Source organism: Ylistrum balloti, unplaced genomic scaffold (assembly GCF_031769215.1).
Source record: "Ylistrum balloti isolate Yb309-2 unplaced genomic scaffold, AGI_CSIRO_Ybal_v1 Utg370140, whole genome shotgun sequence".
Taxonomy (NCBI): domain Eukaryota; kingdom Metazoa; phylum Mollusca; class Bivalvia; order Pectinida; family Pectinidae; genus Ylistrum; species Ylistrum balloti.
In genome coordinates this window covers 790264-812914 of record NW_026782147.1, presented here as the reverse complement: position 1 = coordinate 812914, position 22651 = coordinate 790264, and the positions used below count along the sequence as shown (strand labels likewise).

The 22651-nt window shown below is 36.2% G+C and overlaps 1 protein-coding gene across 1 annotated transcript in view; it reads right to left on the bottom strand.

Annotated features, from left to right (window-relative positions):
- Window positions 1-22651, bottom strand: part of LOC132550718 (bridge-like lipid transfer protein family member 1) — a gene marked incomplete at its 3' end in the record, with an annotated part of 41847 nt that overhangs the window by 5884 nt on the left and 13312 nt on the right. The window contains 16 exon segments of the mRNA XM_060214808.1: window positions 7240-7500; window positions 7914-8003; window positions 8649-8850; window positions 9288-9500; window positions 9791-9884; window positions 10227-10376; window positions 10797-12178; window positions 12659-13052; window positions 13098-13512; window positions 14080-14260; window positions 15673-16203; window positions 17425-18032; window positions 18446-18695; window positions 19020-19174; window positions 19724-21325; window positions 22043-22288. Of these exon segments, the coding sequence (XP_060070791.1) occupies window positions 7240-7500; window positions 7914-8003; window positions 8649-8850; window positions 9288-9500; window positions 9791-9884; window positions 10227-10376; window positions 10797-12178; window positions 12659-13052; window positions 13098-13512; window positions 14080-14260; window positions 15673-16203; window positions 17425-18032; window positions 18446-18695; window positions 19020-19174; window positions 19724-21325; window positions 22043-22288 (6774 nt within the window).

Below are 22651 nucleotides of genomic sequence, written 5' to 3'. Positions count from 1 at the left end.
CAGAAGATAAAGTGATAATAAGGTCAGATTAGAGCTGTACATGTCATCATCAGGACACTTATCCCCTACCACTCCCTTGCAATGTAAAGTGTTTAAACATCAATTGTGTTTGGGTTTCAGTCTCAACCTCAACATTTTGTGTATAACCTTGAATTACCCTAAGACAAGTACAATACCCTTGTCATGCCCCATCTCCTTACCATTTACATATATTGTAAAAGCTATGGGTCATTACCCAAATACATGTGTACAGTGAATGGGTTGCCAAGGCAACCACAATTTTTGCAAAAAAAAAAAATTGCTTGCATATCTATTTATGACCAATGATATTTCTGTATAGTTTCACTGAAAATTGTTTCCAAAGTTAAAGTCTGTATGTCGTCATTCTAATCATAGGTCTTAATTGGTTATCATGGCAACCAAATGGCATCTGGTATTTTGGAAAAAAGTATCAGAGATTGTAAATAGATGTTATTTAGTGTAATTTTATTGACATATTTGGCTAGTTCATATTGTGAAATTGCTGTGCAAAGGGAATTCTAATTCTGATAAGAAAGTGATAACAAGAAATCCCAGAGAGATCCTGGCATCCTCCATTGTTTGATCTTTATTTGTTCTTAAAAAGTTTGATTTTTCTCTCCTCTCCTTTTGCTATTGATTATACAAATTTGAACATTCCACTAGTGATGATAATCCTTAACCAACAAATCCCAGATGGTCACTTGTCAGGGATTTTGTCTTTCTGATCATTCCCAAAATAAAACAGCCACAACTAAGGACTAAAGGAAAGCTTCATATGAAATTTAAGAAAATTCCATAGAGTACTTCTCAAGAAATAGCAATAACAAAGATTCATTGTTGAAATCCAAGATGGCCACCTATCAGCCATTTAATTTTTTACTGATCAGTCCCAAACTGTAACGGACTCAACTAGGGACCAAGGGGAACCAACATATGAAATATGAGAAAATTCTATCTTGTTCTTCTCAAAAAATTTGAGAAAGACCCATACAGTACTTCTCAAGAAACAGCGATCAATTTTTTTAGTGAAAATCCAAGATGGCAACCTGTCAGGTGGTTTTTTCTGATCAGTACCAAAAACAGACAGGCATTACAAGGCACCAAGGGGAACAATATATATATTAAATTTGAGAAATAATCCGTCCAGCTCTTTTCAAGAAATGGTGATTACAATCTTTCACTGTAAAAATCCAAGATGGCTACATGTCTGCCATTCCTTTTCTAATCTGTCTCAAAATTAAACAGCTTAACTAGGAACCATGGGGAACTTACATATGAAATTTGAGAGGGATTAATCCTGTACTTCTCAAGAAATAGCAATAACAAAATTTGTTAACAGAAGGACCACAGCAATTTGAAAAGCCTACCATTTGATGATGATTGGATAAAAAAAAATGAGATGTACCTTCCCAGAAAACAACTGTGTATTGTACTTGAGTGCACAAAATAGGCATCTATTGAAGGAATATCCTACAGGTTTGACAAATTCACCAGGCAATAATACATAAAAATATAGTAATTGTATTGTTATTTAAAAAAATAAACTAATTTTGGATGCTTTTGAAATAGCGATTTGAAAAATCGCGGCATTATTTATGCGGAAAATTGCTGCTAGAGGGTTCTAACTCTTTTCGATATTTCAGCCAATGAGAAGGCCAGGATCGGTAAATTTTGTCTGAAAGGCTGTCGCAATAGGCTATGCGTACTGAGTACGTTTAGCCTAATGAGGTTCTAATTTCTAGTCATCAGTACCCATTACTTGTGATTATGTGATAAACACAGAGATTTATGTATAGGTCAATGCATACCCTGATTCATTCGCACAATATACAGTAGACAAGACTCATTGCATCACAGCATCAGCCTCTGTCAACACTACATAAAATTCTACTGGATACTGTGTATGCTGTTTGAGACATTGCTTCAAAACACAGCACATCAATCAAAGTTTGGAGAGGCTTAAAGACCAGAAGTCACATGAGGATCTTGTAGTTCTAAGAAGACCATTAACTGTGTAATACCACAGGAAGCTGACTGTGTTTCACCAGAAACAGCAAACAGACCAAACTTCTTTTGTACTCTCAAAGAAGGTAAACTGATAGAAGAAAGTTTATCGTTAGGACAATCATAAAAGGAAAGCTGCAACATGCCTCAAGATTCATTCATGAAATTATAAATTCAGAGTGCAGAATTTACGGATAAAATTCTTTATCACAATTGAAGTCAGTCACAAATGAAAATCGACTATTGTGATACAGGAAGTATCCTTCAATACAATGATCAACATACTACTGGCATCCATCTTGTTCACATTGGTGTTGGTTTGTAACTTCACATCCATTTCCATCTTCTTGCGGTGCCGGCTGATGATATCACAGATGCGTGTGATCCTCCTAGCTCTTTCGCAGCAGGCTGTTGTGTACAGCATCCTTGCTCTACTTGCTTGTATCATAATGCTGGTAAACGAAAATCAGAACCACTTCCCCTGCCTCCTGTTCCGAACAGTGCTCTCTGCAGGGGTCATGACCCCATTGGTTCTTTCCACCTACATGTCTTTAGACAAGTACATGTCTTTGAAGTGGCCATTTTGGCATGCTCGAGTTATTACGACAAAACTGACTGTACTCATCAGTGCTACTCTTGTCTTCAGTACATTCACTCTCAGATGTATACTTTTCACTCACACATATCTGACATCAAATATCTTAGTTAACAATGAATGCTACACATCCAAGCATGTAAGCACAGATCTGGCAGTAGAGGCCATTGTACTGACTTTTTGTTTCATCCTGGCAGGCACGTCTTGGATAGGAATAATCTGCCACATCAAGAAATATACAACTAAGGTTTTACCCAGGAAAAATTCTCGGGAAAATATCTCCCAGTGTGTGGAAACGTTTCAGATGTTGATCCTCATTTTTAGTGTCAATTTCATGCAATACTTAACAGTGATACCAATATACATTCTTGCCATCTCACAACTCATTAATACAACAAATCATCAACTTGAAATTATTGATAGAAATATGAGGATTGGATTTTTTCTCACTGTTCTGATAAATCCAATAATTTACACATTAAAATTTCGAGAATGTCATTATCATGTCTTGAAATTGTTCTGCTTCTGTAGCAAAAGACTTCAAGACAAAGCTGAGCGCTTAGAGAGTGTTTTTCGCCTGGAACATGCAAGGATACCAACACCAGCAGTATCCCATTCTCATAACCCTCTTTCCAACTCGGACAAATGTTGGCAAATACCCAAAACTCCAACGAAGAATTTGTTCAGTCTACAAATCCCTGATAAAGAACAGTCCAATGGAGCTCTACAAATCCCTGATCTGGACCAACAAAAATGGAAACAGAAAAGATACAATGAAGCCATTAAACTGTTTGTGAAAACCAAACGGAACATTCCCTAAACAATGCCTATAATATACACAACATCCTAGCAGTCAACAGATTACCAACTGACACAAATTAGTGTTTTTTGTGTGTGGCATAAGTAGAATATCATGAGATTTTCTTATTTTTTCTCATGAAAAATACTTATTTTGGGAATTTTGTTTCATCAAAATTGTTAAGTGCCTAAATTCAAAGTTTTCATTTTTCTTTTCTTGAATGAATGTGACATCTTTAGGAATGTACGACTTTAACAGAGATATTGTACCCTGACGTATTATTGTTGAAGTTGATATGTGTTATACAGACCTCACAAAGTACAACTTTAACAGAGATATTGACCCTGACGTGTTATTGTTGAGGTTAATATGTGTTATACAGACCTCACAAAGTACAACTTTAACAGAGATATTGACCCTGACGTGTTATTGTTGAAGTTGATATGTGTTATACAGACCTCACAAAGTACAACTTTAACAGAGATATTGACCCTGACGTGTTATTGTTGAAGTTGATATGTGTTATACAGACCTCACAAAGTACAACTTTAACAGAGATATTGACCCTGACGTATTATTGTTGAAGTTGATATGTGTTATACAGACCTCACAAAGTACAACTTTAACAGAGATATTGACCCTGACGTATTATTGTTGAAGTTGATATGTGTTATACAGACCTCACAAAGTACAACTTTAACAGAGATATTGACCCTGACGTGTTATTGTTGAGGTTAATATGTGTTATACAGACCTCACAAAGTACAACTTTAACAGAGATATGTGGTTACAGACCTGACAAAGTACAACTTTATATGTTGACATGTTATTGTTGATTATATGTGTTATACAGACCTCACAAAGTACAACTTTAACAGAGATATTGACCCTGACGTGTTATTGTTGAGGTTAATATGTGGTTATACAGACCTCACAAAGTACAACTTTAACAGAGATATTGACCCTGACATGTTATTGTTGAGGTTGATATGTGGTTATACAGACCTCACAAAGTACAACTTTAACAGAGATATTGTACCCTGACATGTTATTGTTGAGGTTGATATGTGGTTATACAGACCTCACAAAGTACAACTTTAACAGAGATATTGACCCTGACATGTTATTGTTGAAGTTGATATGTGGTTATACAGACCTCACAAAGTACAACTTTAACAGAGATATTGACCCTGACATGTTATTGTTGAGGTTGATATGTGGTTATACAGACCTCACAAAGTACAACTTTAACAGAGATATTGACCCTGACGTGTTATTGTTGAGGTGAATATGTGGTTATACAGACCTCACAAAGTACAACTTTAACAGAGATATTGTACCCTGACGTGTTATTGTTGAGGTGAATATGTGGTTATACAGACCTCACAAAGTACAACTTTAACAGAGATATTGACCCTGACATGTTATTGTTGAAGTTGATATGTGGTTATACAGACCTCACAAAGTACAACTTTAACAGAGATATTGACCCTGACGTGTTATTGTTGAGGTTAATATGTGGTTATACAGACCTCACAAAGTACAACTTTAACAGAGATATTGACCCTGACGTGTTACTGTTGAAGTTGATATGTGGTTATACAGACCTCACAAAGTACAACTTTAACAGAGATATTGTACCCTGACGTGTTATTGTTGAGGTGAATATGTGGTTATACAGACCTCACAAAGTACAACTTTAACAGAGATATTGACCCTGACATGTTATTGTTGAGGTTAATATGTGGTTATACAGACCTCACAAAGTACAACTTTAACAGAGATATTGTACCTGGACATATTATTGTTGAAGTTGATATGTGGTTATACAGACCTCACAAAGTACAACTTTAACAGAGATATTGTACCCTGACATGTTATTGTTGAAGTTGATATGTGGTTATACAGACCTCACAAAGTACAACTTTAACAGAGATATTGTACCCTGACATATTGTTGTTGAGGTTGATATGTGGTTATACAGACCTCACAAAGTACAACTTTAACAGAGATACTGTACCCTGACATATTATTGTTGAGGTGATTATGCAGTAACATAGTTTAGAGTGAGTAGCCCCTGATAAGCCAAAAACTTTATACGCAATTTTTCCTTTTTGTTATTCTTATGTTCATACATACACTGTACATGTACATAGTGCCTTGTTTCATCAACAGAAGCAATTAACAGGTTAACTGTGTTTTAGTAGTATATAAATAGTCACATAGTCCTAGGAAAGAGATGATGAGAAATACTCATACCTAAAAAATATGAAAAGATGCTGTATTTTTATCATCCATCAAAATTTTATGAAAAAACGTCACACTGGAGTAATTGTATTTCTAAGGTTTCTCGATTTCTTTGCAACACAGGTGATTTGATTTTATACTTATATCTTACTGTTACTGCGGATTGTATATTGTAATATTGTTGAAGTATGTACTTATGTTTGTCACAACAATAGCACTATCACATGTATAGGAAGTTAAATAAAGCTTCTGGTCTATTTTCACATTAAATAGGTTGAAAATTACCTAGACTTTTATTTAGTAGACTTCCTGCATGATGCCTTCTAATTCTATGTTATAAAGTCACAACGAAATGTTATTTGACAAAAGGTACATAACTTGACATTGAATTATAAGCTGGTCGATTCACTTCTTGTTTGATTGACGGCAAAACAAAGTTATGACACAAATATTTTACCAGGACTGTTTCATAACTTCCATTATCATTTAAACCTCTGAAAATAAATCCTGTCTGACTATTGTTAAGAAAACAAACAGAAAGCTCTTCATCTAACATCCAAAGCTCACAACACTGAGAAATGGAAATATGAGTCAAAATGCCCAGTCAGACAGAACTTGTCAGCACAGCTGAGGTCTGTTACTTTAGATATATCTTCACATCTTTAATACTAATAGAAAAATCACACAAATAACACAGAAATTACCCATGAACAATTAATATTAAGGTATCAAGTATCACCATTTTAAGTGTCATCTTTCACAGATGATGATTATTGCTTTTTTTAAATGTAGTGCTCATTAACATCTTCAACATCCCAACACAGTGGGGTAAGAAAGTTCCATATTTGTGCATAAATTTTGTGGTATTATATACACATTTTACATGATATAATATGATAAATGTACCTTGATAATGCTACATAACCTTTGAATAAATGACTTGAATCATGTGTGGTTATTCTCGTTTTTTATTAGCTTTAAAAATGACAGGTGTCTGTAAATCAATGTGAAATCTTGAGAAATTATAAAAAAGTGAAATACTGATTGGCACTGCTGATATGTTAGATTTATAATCATACACGTGATATGTAATGTTTATAATCATACACGTGATATGTAATGTTTATAATCATACACGTGATATGTAATGTTTATAATCATACACGTGATATGCTTGTTTATAATCACACATGTAATATGCTATGTTTATAATCACCTGTAATATGTAATGTTTATAATCACACATGAGATATGCTACCTTTATAATCACCATGTTATACAATATCTTGATAATCACACATGTAATATGTAATGTTTATAATCACACATGAGATATGTAATGTTTATAATCACACATGAGATATGCTACCTTTATAATCACCTGTAATATGTAATGTTTATAATCACACATGAGATATGCTACCTTTATAATCACCATGTTATACAAGATACTCCTTAAAGGAGATAGGTGCTTTACTCAGCAGCTGAGAAGTTTATGATTTTTCAGAGCTGGACATGCACTATTGTCTCCATGATCTACCCTTAAAGGAAATTAGTACTTTACTACACTTACCTTCATGAAAACTTTCTGCACAAAGACCAGATGGTTGAGTAGGTCTGTTGTAAGGCTGTGTTCAAACATGCCTACTTCAGCTACAGCATTAAGGTAACTTCCCTCCTTCAGCATTAGGCCCTGGCCAGTCAGACTCTCCGCAGCCATTGGGCCTTCACTGGTACTCATGGAGGAGGAAGACAGCCGATAGTCAGCGAACATGTGGATGGGAGGCAGATCTATACTGGCCTGGGATGGGATGGAAGTCTCTGTGGTGACCACCTGACAAGAAACACAGACACAACTCAATCAGTAGCTCATTTATATTTTACTAATATTTAAGACAAAAGGACAAATGAGGGCCAGTCTACAATCTACTGTAAAATCTTATATTTTTGTGCGGATCAATCTTTGTGGTTTTACAAAAAAATTTAGTAATTTAGTAGACATTTTATTGCACTTTTAGATACAACAAAACACTCCCCCCTCCCCCAACATGCTGGATGACTCTTTCTCAAGTTTCATATGAAGGTTTCCATTTGTCTCTAGTTTGATTCTGAGACAAAATGACTAACAGGTGGCCATCTTGGATTGTGAAAATGAAAGTTTGTTATTGCTATTTCTTAGAAAGTACTGGATAGAGTCCCTTGGTTTACTATAAATAGAATCCGACAAAAGAAGGTAATGAACATTACCTTAGACTTGAAGCTGAGGGAGTGTTTCTGAAGGTCTACAGTAAATCTAGCCTTCTTTCCTGTCATCCCAGTCAATGTTATGGCACCAGTCTGAAACAAATCCCAAAGGTAGAATGAAGAATTCCACTAAACAGGTGATGTTAATATGTGAATATTAAACAATGAAAAAATTAATTGTTATTACAAAAGGGGTTCATAGTGGTAATAATTTAAGCAAGACTTTCCGATGAATATTGAATGGCATAAGAAAGCAAAAGGGGCCATCATGTGGAATAATTTTTACATGTGTAAATCTGAACTTTGAGATACTGTATAGCTAGATATTTTCATATACCTAAACTTTAAAAATTTTCTCTCAAAATGTGAAAATTAAATGCTCAGAAACTTAATTTTTCCAACCTGGAGATATGAGACCTGATGTCAAGTTTTAACACATTACCACAGACTCTGTATTAAATCATAAAATGAAAGCTTATCATTGGTCTAATATCATGGTAGAAAGATATTTTTCTGTTTGTGGCTTCTTATGGGTTTGACTAGTCATAGTATGACCTTTTCTCTGAACTTATATCTCAAATAATATGTTCAGGTGTTATATTATTTCACAACTTATCATTTTCTGATCACATTAATGACTCGCAAATTAGCAAAAATATCATCTCATAAATATCACTGGGTTTACAGTATAGAAAAAGGTGTATAAAAGTTCAAGGCCCAGTGTAGTATACTATGTACCTTGTGCTGAGCTTTGAGGGAAGGCAGGAGGGAGGCCCCAGTAACAAGCCCTTGTAACACAGCCTTAAAGTGGAGATGTAAGAAACTTGGTTTTCTCTGAGCCTTCTCCTTCATTTTTACTGTCTTTGGAGCTTGCTGTGGAGTGGTCTCCCCTTTTCCAGTTTCAGCACTGTCTAACTCTGGATGGGTCTCCAGGGTCCGACTATATCATCAACAAAAATGTGAAAATTATCAATTATTTATTCAACACCACATATTTTTCTGATTTATGTCTTTTGAAAGTTATCCACATTTTGATCAACAAAAAAGTCATATATGTGAATAGCTGTTTCAGTAAAATTCCAGTTTAGAAGATTTCCTATAACTACAAACTTATGGAAAAGATTCAGGCTGAATATTTTTAAAATATAAATTCAAAAGCATACATTGGAATATTTTACAAGTTTTCCTAATATTTTTCTTGCTACTAATGAAAGGGAATTATACTCTCCATTATATTACTTGTGTTGATGGATGGCTTAATTTAAAGAACTTTAACATTGTGTAATATAAGGGCCTTGTGTATTTACCCAGGTATTAGAGAGTGAGAAATTATATCTGTTCTTGTTGAAGGGTCTCATGAACTTTATGAAATAATACCTTGTCCTGTTAAAGGGCCTTCTGAACTCTTGTAGAGTGTTCGTAATTTGACGGGAGCTCCGTGTCATCATATCGTGAAGGACAATTGGATGTTGAGGGATATTAACATCGATCACTCCGACAGACACCATGGCAGAGTTATGGTCCTTGCCTCTCCTCATAATGGTGGTATAGAGTGCCTGAGACTTGTCAATTTTGACCGTCACCACTGTCCTGATGGTAATAATAAATAGTTTCAGCATTACAAAAACTACTTCTGTATGTAAAGTTACAAAAACAAAATGTTATTAACTTACATGTTCCAAGTACACTCAATGTAATTTCTCACTTTTCTGTAAAACTGATATGGACAAAAAGTTAGTACAAAAAATTCCAGGGTTCTGAAAATACTGACAAATAATGATGACTTATGTCAAACAAACATCAAGCAATTCGAAACAAGCTATATTTTCACAGTTCATGGTTCATGTATGAGGTACCAGATAAAATGATTTTTTTCTCACTTGATTTCCGGTGGCAAACCTTCCACAAGCTTCATCATAGTGTGACCGATGTGTGCTGTAACAGAGGACTCCGAGGACTTTCTGTGTAGGAATCCTGGAAATATAACATCACTATGTCAAAAAATTTTTTGTGTTGTTTTATTTTTTGGATTTTTTTTAATGTCTATTAATAAACTTTGCAATTTGCAAAGAACATACAATTTTTAAGCCAAATTGCTGACATAATTTCATATGAAAACATTTGTTGTGCATCAATCTTTTTCTCATTAAAGACATCCAAATATATATAGACATTCTCACAAAGACATGCATATCACATGTTTTGTAAGACAAATTCTTCTTAATGTATTGGCCATATTTTGTGATAAGAATAATACTAGATTATTATAGGCCTCTCCATTTTTACCTTATTCAAATTTATGTTGAAGAGTCTCACCTTTGACTTTTTCTCTGTAAGATCCACTAGCATGCACATTCTTCAATTCTGACTCCAGTTTCAGTCCACTGAGTACAGCCATGATCTTCACCTTTTCTACCTTAGCAATCCCAAACACTACCAGAGGGATACTCTCACCTACGTAGATACCTGTCAAAAATATAATTATATCTATTTAGCAAGAAAGTGTAAGTAGCAAACCTAAGATGTAAAATATAAATTTTAACAACAAGGAATTAAAATGAATAAAACAAAAAATATAATTCTAATCATTAGCAGTGTTTTAATGATATCAGAAATATATAATTTCTAAATAATTTTATTAAATTGACATTCAACCATTATCACCTTACCTTTTTAAATATCAAATAGTAACTTTTTAAATCAAATTTAAATCTACATTCAATCATATTAAATTTAAATCCTACCAAATTTATGATACTTTTTGATTATTAAAGTATTTTTGTGAAATTTCATGATCATTATAAAATGAACTCCTCTGAATGTGAACAAAAACATGATACTTTGATTACTTTATACATTAATAGAATTAAAACAATTTTCCCTCACTCTGTCTGAAGCTTGTACTCTTGAAAGAGGAATAGGCTAGGTTCTTCTTCCCCAGGTTGCCCTCCTCCGCATCCAGCACTTTCTGACCAGCAGCACGTGTTGGTTTCTTGGCCTTATGTTGTGACCCTGCAGTCCCAGACTGATCATTTTGGCCCTCTACCGGCTCCTCCTCAATCACAGGAAGTTTGAAGGATGGTTTACGACCGACCGTTTTTGTTTCTGGCATTGTGGAATAAAGCTCCAGAAGATGGTACAAGGTCCTCCAGCATTTTGGTGTACTCTCCTTAATTTCATCCACAATTGTTTTCTCTGCAAGTGTTGGGGAAGATGTGTCCTCCAGCTCGATGGTAACAGAATCTGAGAGGTTCAGGGACTGCGGCGGTGTGGTGATCTCTGTAGATTTTGGTCCACTTCTTGGTATTGTACCAAGCCCCTTTGATAACAGTGGGGGACGCTTCATTGGTAGTTTATCAGGTCGTTTGTTATCAAATGGTAGTTTGAATGACTTAGACAGCAGTGAGCCAGATTTTTGGTGTGGGTACTGAGAAGTGACACCATGATGATGGTGATGGTGATGATGTGACACATCATGTTCATGTCCGCTCTTCCAGCTTGGGGTACGTGGCATCTCGCCGGAGGGGGGAGATAAACCACCACTCTGATGTGAGGCATCTGACTGCTGTGTGTCAGCGCTGGATGTCGAGTCCTTCGAGTCCTGTTTTCGGTGAGTTTTTATCCACTCCAAGTCAGAGTGACTCTGCTTCAGCTCTTGTCGTGTGTCATTTACATTCTCTGCCATTGTAACAAATTGATGAATGAGTCGTAACAGGGGCATATCAACATACTGAGTCACTGCCTGAATATTCATCATAAAATTTACCTGCAGAGTCGTAGGCTTTGCCTCTAGTTTATGCATAGCAAAATTACGTGGCATTCCACAAGAACCTTTAGATCTATCTGTAATTTCACCAGATTCTTTCAACTCAAAGTCAACAACATCATTCATAGATATGTTAGCAGAAAAATCCTCACATAGAAAAGCTGGAGTGTCTGAACTGATGTTCCATTTTGGGTGTTTACGACTTTTTCCCTTCCCCTTTGTGCTCTTCCTGTCAGACTCTGCTATTTGTATTTTCAAAAAGTCCAGTTTTCCCTGCAAAGACAAACTACCTCCAAACTTCTTCATCATAGCTGATGGCCTCACGCCCTCCACATGCAAGCCAATGCTTTGTAGGAATGGCTTGAACAGGCTCTGGGCATCAGCCAGCTGCATGATGGAGGTGGCCATTGTTAGTTGTTCATCATTCAAGTCCATGCGGCTATCGTCTTGACTCCATCCACTTCCAAACGCCCCCAACAAGGAATCCTGTCTCTTGTAGGAACTTCTAAATAAAGAAACAGACTATTGTATTTCCCTAGAGATTCCTCTGATTTCTAAATATATTCCGTAATATATCTAAAGGAATGTAATTTTAACAGATATATTAGAAATCACTCTGAGATAAAAGAATGATAAATCTTCCGATTGATTTTGTGGAAATTTAATGTTGTGGTAGTTAGTGTTTTGTACTAACACAAGTACCATCATGTACTCTAACCTGTTTCTCCTTGTTTATTGTTTTATTGATATTATGAACAAATCATTAATTGAACTTTAAGACACAAGCTAAATCAATACCTTCCATTTCCACACAAGAAATAATCAAAAAGATACCTCATATATGGGTACAGCCAACAAAGAGTGTGATAAAAACTTGTGTACCAAGTTTTGTATATATTTCCTGAAAAATGAATATGAAGAACTATGTAGCACAAACAACATTTCATTTTCCTTCATACAGTAATTTTTTGCCTCTACTTACCGTTCGTCATCCAATGGTTGACCATGGAACTGTTCCTGTTGACGAGCCATCCACAGATACAGATCTCCAAACTTGTCTACTTTATGTTTCAGAATCGACTGTTTCATAAACTCTGTCTTCATCGGAGTTGGTGGTGGTGTCATTTCCTGCTGGTCCAGGCTGTTCAGACTGGTTGCTGCTGAATGGAAGCTGTAATTACTGTCATTTCTTGTGATTGGAGGTGGGGCTAAAGGCCCTGGTTTCTGAGTGGGTGTTGGTGCACGTTTCTCTGGAGATTCTGCCGGATCCACTCCAGGCTTCCCCTGTGTTACAAGACGTTTATACTTGGACGATGTACCAGACATATTACTCACTGTGTCAGGATTATTTTTGTCAGAAAGCCCGAGATTAATTCCTCCACCACCAACTCCATACTTAAATAAATGCCCACTCCGTCCACTCAAGCTTGGCACAGACATGGAATGATGAACAGAGCCTCCTTCTGCTTGTAACAGTGATGTACGCTCATCCACAACATCAAAATTTTCCACATGACTGAATTCTTCATCATCTGTTAGATTTTCCATACTTTCCATAGGCACAGCAAATGTAACACGGTATGGGTTGACACTTTTACGAGATTTGAAGTCTAGCTCTGACAGTTGTGGCATGTACAACACATTCTTCCATTGTCGTGTGAGAGCCAGGATACCTTTCTGGATAGTGATGAGCTGGGGCAATGTATCTGCAGTAATGGCTGCCTCCACTAGCCCAGTGCCCTTCTTGTGTAGATATTTTCTCAGGGAAGTGAGTAACTGACAGGAGGGGTCCTCCTGGAAAGTCTTGGATAGAGATGTGTTCTTTCCATACTTACTCTGTCAACAACAAAATTTTCCTTTATTAAACAAACTTTCTCCATTGATGTAGGTCAAAGGTGATAATATAGGACATGTGACCTACTATTGTTACACAACAAACTTCATCAAGGTGAACCTTGTGAACGTAAAGACAAACAGGCACAACACAAATCTATATTCTCCCAACTACCTCCCCTCACCCATCCCCACCCCCTCAAGCCGAGTTTCTTGTTGAAAGCTAATTATAATAATACAGTCTTTGTTTCATAATGAAATAGATAAGAAGCTAAAAAGCACAGCTGGCAGTCTATCAACATACTGACAGCATTGTAAGTTGAAGTATCGTAGGACATTTTACCTGGGTAAGAATAGTTACTGATGTTTGCAGGGTTTGGCAAAAGGAATTCATCTCCAATGAAAATTTTACCCTGCATTTTTTACAATTTTAATTCTCTTTTGGAAAATCAGTACAGCTGTTTAAGTATGGCTCTATTTTAAATGTTGAATCACATAGACAAGAGTTTGGAAATTATCAATTGAAGTACACAAACATTACAAGCAACAGTATATTCGTGTAATAGTTACCTTGTTGGGGAGTTGTATTCCAGGCACCTCCAGGGCATCAGTCATGATGCAGGCTATTACAGAGCTCTGCCTATGAGTGAGAGCTAGGATGAGACATCGTACAGAGACCATCAACCGGTCCAATGGATTCAGCCAGGCATTGATAGCTGGAGTAGCACTACTCAGAAGATTCCAGTCCATCCTAAACAATGTTAAAAAAAACCAATATAGTTACAATACTGGTCTAAAATCTGAATACCTCTACTCCATTCTCTAAACCTATATAGTTACAATACTGGTCTAAAACCTGAATATCTCTACTCCATTCTCTAAACCTAAATAGTTACAATACTGGTCTAAGACTTGAATATCTCTACTCCATTCTCTAAACCTATATAGTTATAATACTGGTCTAAAACCTGAATACCTCTACTCCATTCTCTAAACCTATATAGTTACACTACTGGTCTAAAACCTGAATACCTCTACTCCATTCTCTAAACCTATATAGTTACAATACTGGTCTAAAATCTGAATACCTCTACTCCATTCTCTAAACCTATATAGTTACAATACTGGTCTAAAACCTGAATACCTCTACTCCATTCTCTAAACCTATATAGTTACTGGTCTAAAACCTGAATACCTCTACTCCATTTTCTAAACCTATATAGTTACAATACTGGTCTAAAACCTGACTGGTCTAAAAACCTATATAGTTACAATACTGGTCTCTAAACTCCATTCTCTAAACCTATATAGTTACAATACTGGTCTAAAATCTGAATACCTCTACTCCATTCTCTAAACCTAAATAGTTACAATACTGGTCTAAAACCTGAATACCTCTACTCCATTCTCTAAACCTATATAGTTACAATACTGGTCTAAAACCTGAATATCTCTACTCCATTTTCTAAACCTATATAGTTACAATACTGGTCTAAAACCTGAATATCTCTACTCCATTTTCTAAACCTATATAGTTACAATACTGGTCTAAAACCTCCATTCTCTAAACCTATATAGTTACAATACTGGTCTAAAACCTGAATACCTCTACTCCATTCTCTAAACCTATATAGTTACTGGTCTAAAACCTGAATACCTCTACTCCATTTTCTAAACCTATATAGTTACAATACTGGTCTAAAACCTGAATATCTCTACTCCATTTTCTAAACCTATATAGTTACAATACTGGTCTAAAACCTGAATATCTCTACTCCATTCTCTAAACCTATATAGTTATAATACTGGTCTAAAATCTTAATACCTCTACTCCATTCTCTAAACCTTTATAGGTACAGTATCCGTGTCAACATTAAACCTTCCCTCTTCATTATACAGATACATACCGTTATATAAAAAAACAGGTCTTAGGTTTATTCTATCCACTCCAGCATACACATACATTCTAATAATTTACAAAACAGGACTTAAGGTCAATTCTAGACTCTATGTGTCATGTGACTATATTACACAATCAAACTGACAATCTTTCATAATTAAGATATATTGTTGCATGCATAGGATATTCCACAGAGTTCTCATATCATAAACTCAGGTATTCAAAAGATTAAGAACCTATCAGAGGGTATACATAGTGTTTACCTTGTAAAGTCCACCTTGCGTTTGATAGAAATGGGTGGAGGAGCAGCAAAGTTGAACCAGATCGTGCTGAGGTGAAGTACACCTCCAGAAGAATCTCCCACAAGAGGTTCCACCTTAGCATCAAGTGAAATGGATGAGGCACTAGAAGGAATGGACACACGAGAGTCCCAGGAATGTAACGATGCTTCCTCAGTTTCATCAATCTTTATTCGTATCGTCTCCTCTTTCATTGGTTGTTGTGATCGTCCAATCTCAGTTTCAAGATGTATTCGAGTGGAGGTTTGGATTTCTTCAAGATTTTTAGAGACTCTTTCCATTTTGTGGAAAAACTCAGAATCAGCTATGTCCTTAAAGCCAAGTCTACGTACTGCTGTAGCATTTATTTCCTCTAGACCACACTCAAACATGATTAGACCAAAGCTTTGAGATTTGGATGAACTATGTCCATCTCTGCTTGACTGTCTCCGTGAGAGTTTGGTGGGGAATGAAGGGTCCTGAGATGGCTCATCAACACTGGCCTGTCTGAATAACCTACAACAACAGACAGACCATCGATAATTCTCAAACCTCTACAAGGTTAACACAAAAATACTGGGTAATGTCACATTTCTTCTAACACTAGAGGCGATCCTACTAAATCAAAAAGGCAAACTTTAGATATAAGAGGGTATATAGTGCATACATACAAATATATACAATTTTTATTGGTATACACACATGTAACATATAAATGTATAGATTTTTTGTATGTAAATATACATGTAACATACAAATGAATAGATGTTTTGTTTGTAAATACACATGTAATGTATAGATTTTTTGTTTGTAAATATACATATAACATACAAACAGTGCTATATACTTCTTAGTTTTACAATATATCATAATGATAATACATGAACAAGCCAACAGCAGATTATCATATACACTTATAGTACACACAATACAAATTTCAAAATTTTCTATAAAAATTACACATATTCCAGATAAATGTTTAATTAGTATTAAAATAAAATTCAAAATGAAAACTCAATTCAAAACATGCCACATCAACATCAAAATTCAAGAAAATGTAAGAATAATTTCTGTCTCACTTTCTCTAAAAAGAATTCTTGCAAGACTACATATTCACCTGAAAATGCTTAAGTAAAACAAGTGACCTAAAACTTAATCATAAAATATATCACATTTATGAAAAAGTATATCACAAGTACAACAAAGTTAATCCCAAGTACAACAAAGTATATCACAAGTACAACAAAGTATATCACAAGTACAACAAAGTATATCACAAGTACAACAAAGTATATCACAAGTACAACAAAGTATATCACAAGTACAACAAAGTATATCACATGTACAACAAAGTATATCACAAGTACAACAAAGTATATCACATGTACAACAAAGTATATCACAAGTACAACAAAGTTTATCACATGTACAACAAAGTTTATCACAAGTACAACAAAGTATATCACATGTACAACAAAGATTATCACATGTACAACAAAGTATATCAAAAGTACTACAAATATATCACAAGTACAACAAAATATATAACATGTACAACAAAGTATATCACATGTACAACAAAGTATATCACATGTACAACAATGTATATCACATGTACAACAAAGTATATCACATGTACAACAAAGTATATCACAAGTACAACAAAGTATATCACATGTACAACAAAGTATATCAATCAAAAGTACTACAAATATATCAAATGAACAACTGATTTACCTGGGCAGTGTTGATCCTCGACTGTCACTGTCTTTACTGGACTGTCGATTTACACCCTTCCCTCCAACATCACGACTTGTCTGCCGACTCATCGGAGGCCTTGGAGAATGTCCTGAGGAAGAATCTCTTCGTCGTCTTGGTGATGATGTGAATGAGAATACACCTCCTGTTGATGGGAAGTCCTTGTCGAAGGTGAAATGTACTTTGGATTTATATTCTGGGATAACTGTTAAGAGGATGTCATTTGAAAAATTGCTGTCCTTTAATAGACGCTGTAGTTGCAGATGCACTCGGGAGATATGAAGTGTTGCCACATCTTCTTCACGACAAACCTCAGACACTTGATTTTCAGAATCACCCTGCTCACTGTGAGCAAAGTTATGGTTCTTGGATTTCTTCTTTGGGGATGCACTAGCTACTGGTGTAGCAGAGAGAGGGCTGGGGTCTTGAGGATTGCGGTATGAATGACTATTGGATAAAAGTTGGCAGCGAATGTCACCCACACTAACAGCTAGTAGTGACACACATGTTAATTCGTTTATGTTCTCCAGGGCTGAGAAAGATATCAGTTCCTCTACAATACCAGCCTGTAGCAGGCAGATATTTATCTGTATAAAAAAAACATGTAAAGCAGCAGCCATTACTAAGGACATCTATAGACAAAGGATGGATCCATATCACACACACACCTGCACATCAAAAGTTAATGGAAACCTATTTTATATCATCAGAACCTAAGTATTTTGTCATCCTGTTTAATTCATCAATATCCTTTCCAAAGAACACAACAGACCTATGTATTCAGACACCCTGTCATATAAACTGTTATCAGCAGAGTGAAATTAGACACTTTAATTTGATAATAAAATGTTTATTGATATTTTTGTTTTATATGTAAAATCAATACTTTCACAGAATCATGACTTAATAATGTTTTTCACTGCTTTTGTTTCATGGGATATTACACAAAGGAAACTTATTCTACTAAACTAATGAAAAATGATTGGAGAAGTATTTTTACCTTACTAAGAGTGAATAAGGCCTGTATACTTGATGTCTTCATCTCCCCAGTACGTAGACGGGACTCTGTACTGAACTGTCGTTCTGTGCTGGTGGTGTTGTCACCTCCTTCCGACACCATCTCTCTCATTGTAACACCCTTTTTAAGTCGATTCTGCCGCTTGAGACGATCCAAACATTGAGTATGTAATCCATCAATGATAGAAGATGGGTGGAGCATTGTCAGGGTTGGAATAACTGCCTCCACATATCTACAAGATCAAATTGTTATTGTCTTCATCTGGTCATACTGGGTGATAAGCCCACCAATATTTAATGCTGTTTAGTGGAATACTTATCAGATTTATTGTCCTGTTATAAGTTAACCTCTTGATTTTCAGACAGAGATAATGTGTTGTCCCCCTGGGCTTATTCAGGATAGATACAGGCAAGAGAACGAGAAAGGTTAACCTCATACTAGATGTCCACTTGTAAGATACAGAATCTTCAGCCAGACATTTATTTCAAGGGCAATAACTCTAGAAAGAGGTTGAAACATATCATGGGTTAAACATAAGTTTCTGTGATAATGGTACCTTTGAAATGATTCGAGGAATAGTGGAGTGATCAAAACATCCATTGATCCTTTAATCTTGACTACAGCCGTTGTGATAGATGCACTTTCCATCCTCAGTTCTGTGATATCCTCCAGGTCTGTCAAAAAAAACACAATGTTCTCTGTCCGTCATTGCTATCAACTAGACTGGTCATAGATTTGAAATCAATTTTCAAAAACCCTACAAACGTAAATACACTAAAGATATACATAGAATGTGATGCCATTTAAACCTGACCATGATTGGTATCAAATAAAACTAAAAATGTTTCTGTCAGCATTCACTGATATAAAGTACATTAAAGATGATATTTCCAACTCAAATACCTGGACTGACAGGCAATGTGATTGCATCTTGTGGCAGAGACAAAAAAATAGTTTTTTCTCTATACATTAAAATCCCATTAGGACAACTGAACTCTTCATGTACCAGCTCATATTTCTCAGGATGTCAATTTTCCATTTTTTTCAAACAATTCTCAAATTCATAAATCTCCCTTTATATCTCCTTGGTATAACACTAAAATTCATACAATGCAATTTATTTCTGACTTTCTTGTATTAATGAATCAAACAAATGCTCTGTATTATCCTACCTTCTATGGTGTCTTTGCCCTTCCCTGAACCACCTTCGTCCATCACATGGCCATCCTTAGGTGTAGCCGAGGTGGTGCCTCTAGTCACATCCTCCTGTTCCAGGGTCCTCATCTGTGAGACACTAAAACCTTGTCGTACCCTGATGAAGTGAGGTACACACGCAGGACTATGCACATATTGGGCGGACTGACCAGCCGAGGACAAAGAGTATAGGGAAGGATCAGTGTGGCCCATATGACCTTTGCCCTGACCAGAATTAGGCTGGTACCAATCATGACACTGTAACTGGGTGAGATGTCGTGAGTAACATGCTAGCAACACTGGGGACCTCGTAATGGGTTTATTAACTTGGCTGTGAAGGTCAACCAAGGACACATTGTCCGGGATATCTGGCCCTGATATTGTGTCTGTGTCACTCTGATCTGTCGGGGCGGATTCATACGATATTGTTGATGCATTACTAGAACGTCTATTTATCACAGTATTAGCTACACTTATCACAGTTTGGTCCTCTACTTTATCTTCAGGGGTTAAAGTTTTGTTCATTCCCATGTCTGGTAATGTTTGAGAAGAGTCATCCAACGAAACAAAATGTCCACTACTTGGTCGAAGTGTAGAAATATCTTCCTCTGCAGAGAAGTAGTGTTCACTCTCAAGAGATGCTACAGAGTATGCTTTGGGGCCACTGCTGTGCCTGAGCAACTGTGGACTTGGAACAGAACTTAAGGTTCCCTTCCTCATCACCCCAGGACTATGCGACTCTATACTCTGTCCATCAGGAGGAGTCATGAACCTTGCACTTCGTAGTGAGGTGTCATCCAAGCTTCCTTTGCGAGATGTATAGCTCAGAGTGTCGTATGACTGAAACGTTTCTTTGTCTCCTGAGCTTGGTTGGATAGAGTCTGATTGAACTGTCAGTTTGTGTCCACTAGTACTACTGGCCGTTGTTTGGTTGGACATGTTGCTTTTTAAGGTACTGGTAACTGACTGACCAGCACTGCTGTTTGTCCATTGTTTGTCTGTAGCTACTGACCCAGACTGACTTGTACTACCTACAATGTCTTCTGTGATATTAAAGTGCATGGCTGGAGAGTCTGGACTTGTCATATCACTCATATACCCACGAGTAAATGCAAACCCGCGCCCTTTGTGAGGTGACAAACCTCCATTAGATGGAGATACTTCAAAAACCAACTTATCTCTAAATAATAAACTTTGTCCAAAACCTGGGTCATGACCTTCTGGAGAAACCTGTGGCACGGCAGAAAATGGCATATCTTTAGTCCGCCTTGGATTAAAGAATCCAATTCCGTTTTTATTATTTCCAAAAAATGTACAACCTCCATGACAACCACACTTGCCTACAACAGCAGAACTGATCTTCATTGTCTCTACTGGCCAAAGAAACCAAAGTCGCTTAGTTTTCTTATCATGTATCTTGAGAAACTGGTTTTGGATTTCATGATAATCAGGGTTAGGGAGTGCCATGGCTGCTTCAGCATCTATGGGACCCATGGTGAGGCCACCTGACTCCAACCAGGTGTTGGAGTGATCCTGTTTACAGTCTTTGTGATGGAGGGCTGCTGCAGAGATGTACTGGGTGAAGGATAGGTGTTCTATCTTACCCGTGATTCCTGCGCGTGTGTTTGTCCCGTGGAGATTACAAGTAGATATCTTTATAGGATAGAGCTGGTAAAATAAAGTAAAAAGAATGTAAGATTAGTGTGTAAGAGAAAATAACAGCATTTTGATCTCTATGAACATAACTTTAATCTTTTAAACAAACAAGAGTGTCAGGGAAACTGATAAATGCTTCCCAAAAACAACTTTATTAGACACCAATTTCAACAAAGGGCAATAATTTTGTAATTTGGGAGTTTCAGGCTCTCAATTTAGTATACTGTGAATCCTCAAAGAATGCCAAATGTATCCACCATGTTTCATTATATCATTATTTAAAGGCAAGCAAAGTTATGCTTCAGACACGAAAGAACAGAGGGGAAAACAGACAGATGGAAAGACAAAGTGGCAACTATATCTCCCCGGCAAATTTTCGGGTAGAATAAAAATTATTCAACAATAATCTGGTATTATCGACATATCTATATATGTCCACGAAATCATACACAGATAAAAAGTTGATATTGATTATAGTACTAGTGAATTTTGTATGCAAGAGTTCATACACAAAATTGAGTGCAAACAAAGTATATTTTTGGAAAACTTTTTAATTTCAGCCGCATAAAGATATATAATTTTACAGTATTTTGGTCGAATGAAATGAATACTTATACCACAGTATCAAGAAATAATACATAAATTCACTACTAAGACAATGCAAATCTGTGTACCATAACCTATCCCTCTAATCTATTATTGAAGTCTTTGTGATTCCCTACTGATTACCTGTACATTGAAGGCAGTGCCAGACTCCACTAGAAAGAAACTGATCGAGTCTAGGGAGACCCTCGTCATGCGGTACTTAATGTCTTCAGATGATGGGCAGTAGAAACGATACTTGGACAGCATGCGACACTGAGGCTGAGGAAGCATGTGCTGACATAATCGGTAGGAGCGCGGGTGTTGTAGGCTGTTCTCAGGATCTTCCACCAGTGTAATGAATGTCTGCAGAAACTCCACAATGTTCTGTAACTACTCAGAGAAGAAAAACAACAATTAACGTAATCTTTGTCATCATTATTCGAAGTGTTAGATTGTTTTATTTTGTTAAGCTGAAGGTAAGTTTGAAAAAATTAAATTAGCCTGGTAGTTTACTATGTGAAAAAAAATACCAAAATAAAAGTGAATGACCTACCTAATGATTGTAAGGAAATACATAATTGTCCTATGTATCTTGTGAATAAAAACCAAGGTCGCTTTTACATAGGTGGTTGAAACGGTTGGACCAGTTGAACCAGGACTGAGGCTGGACTGCCGAATATTAGGCAAACTAACTTGCTGAATATCATGAGTTTTTCAGATTTTACGCATAAAGCAGGGTTGATGCATAAACAT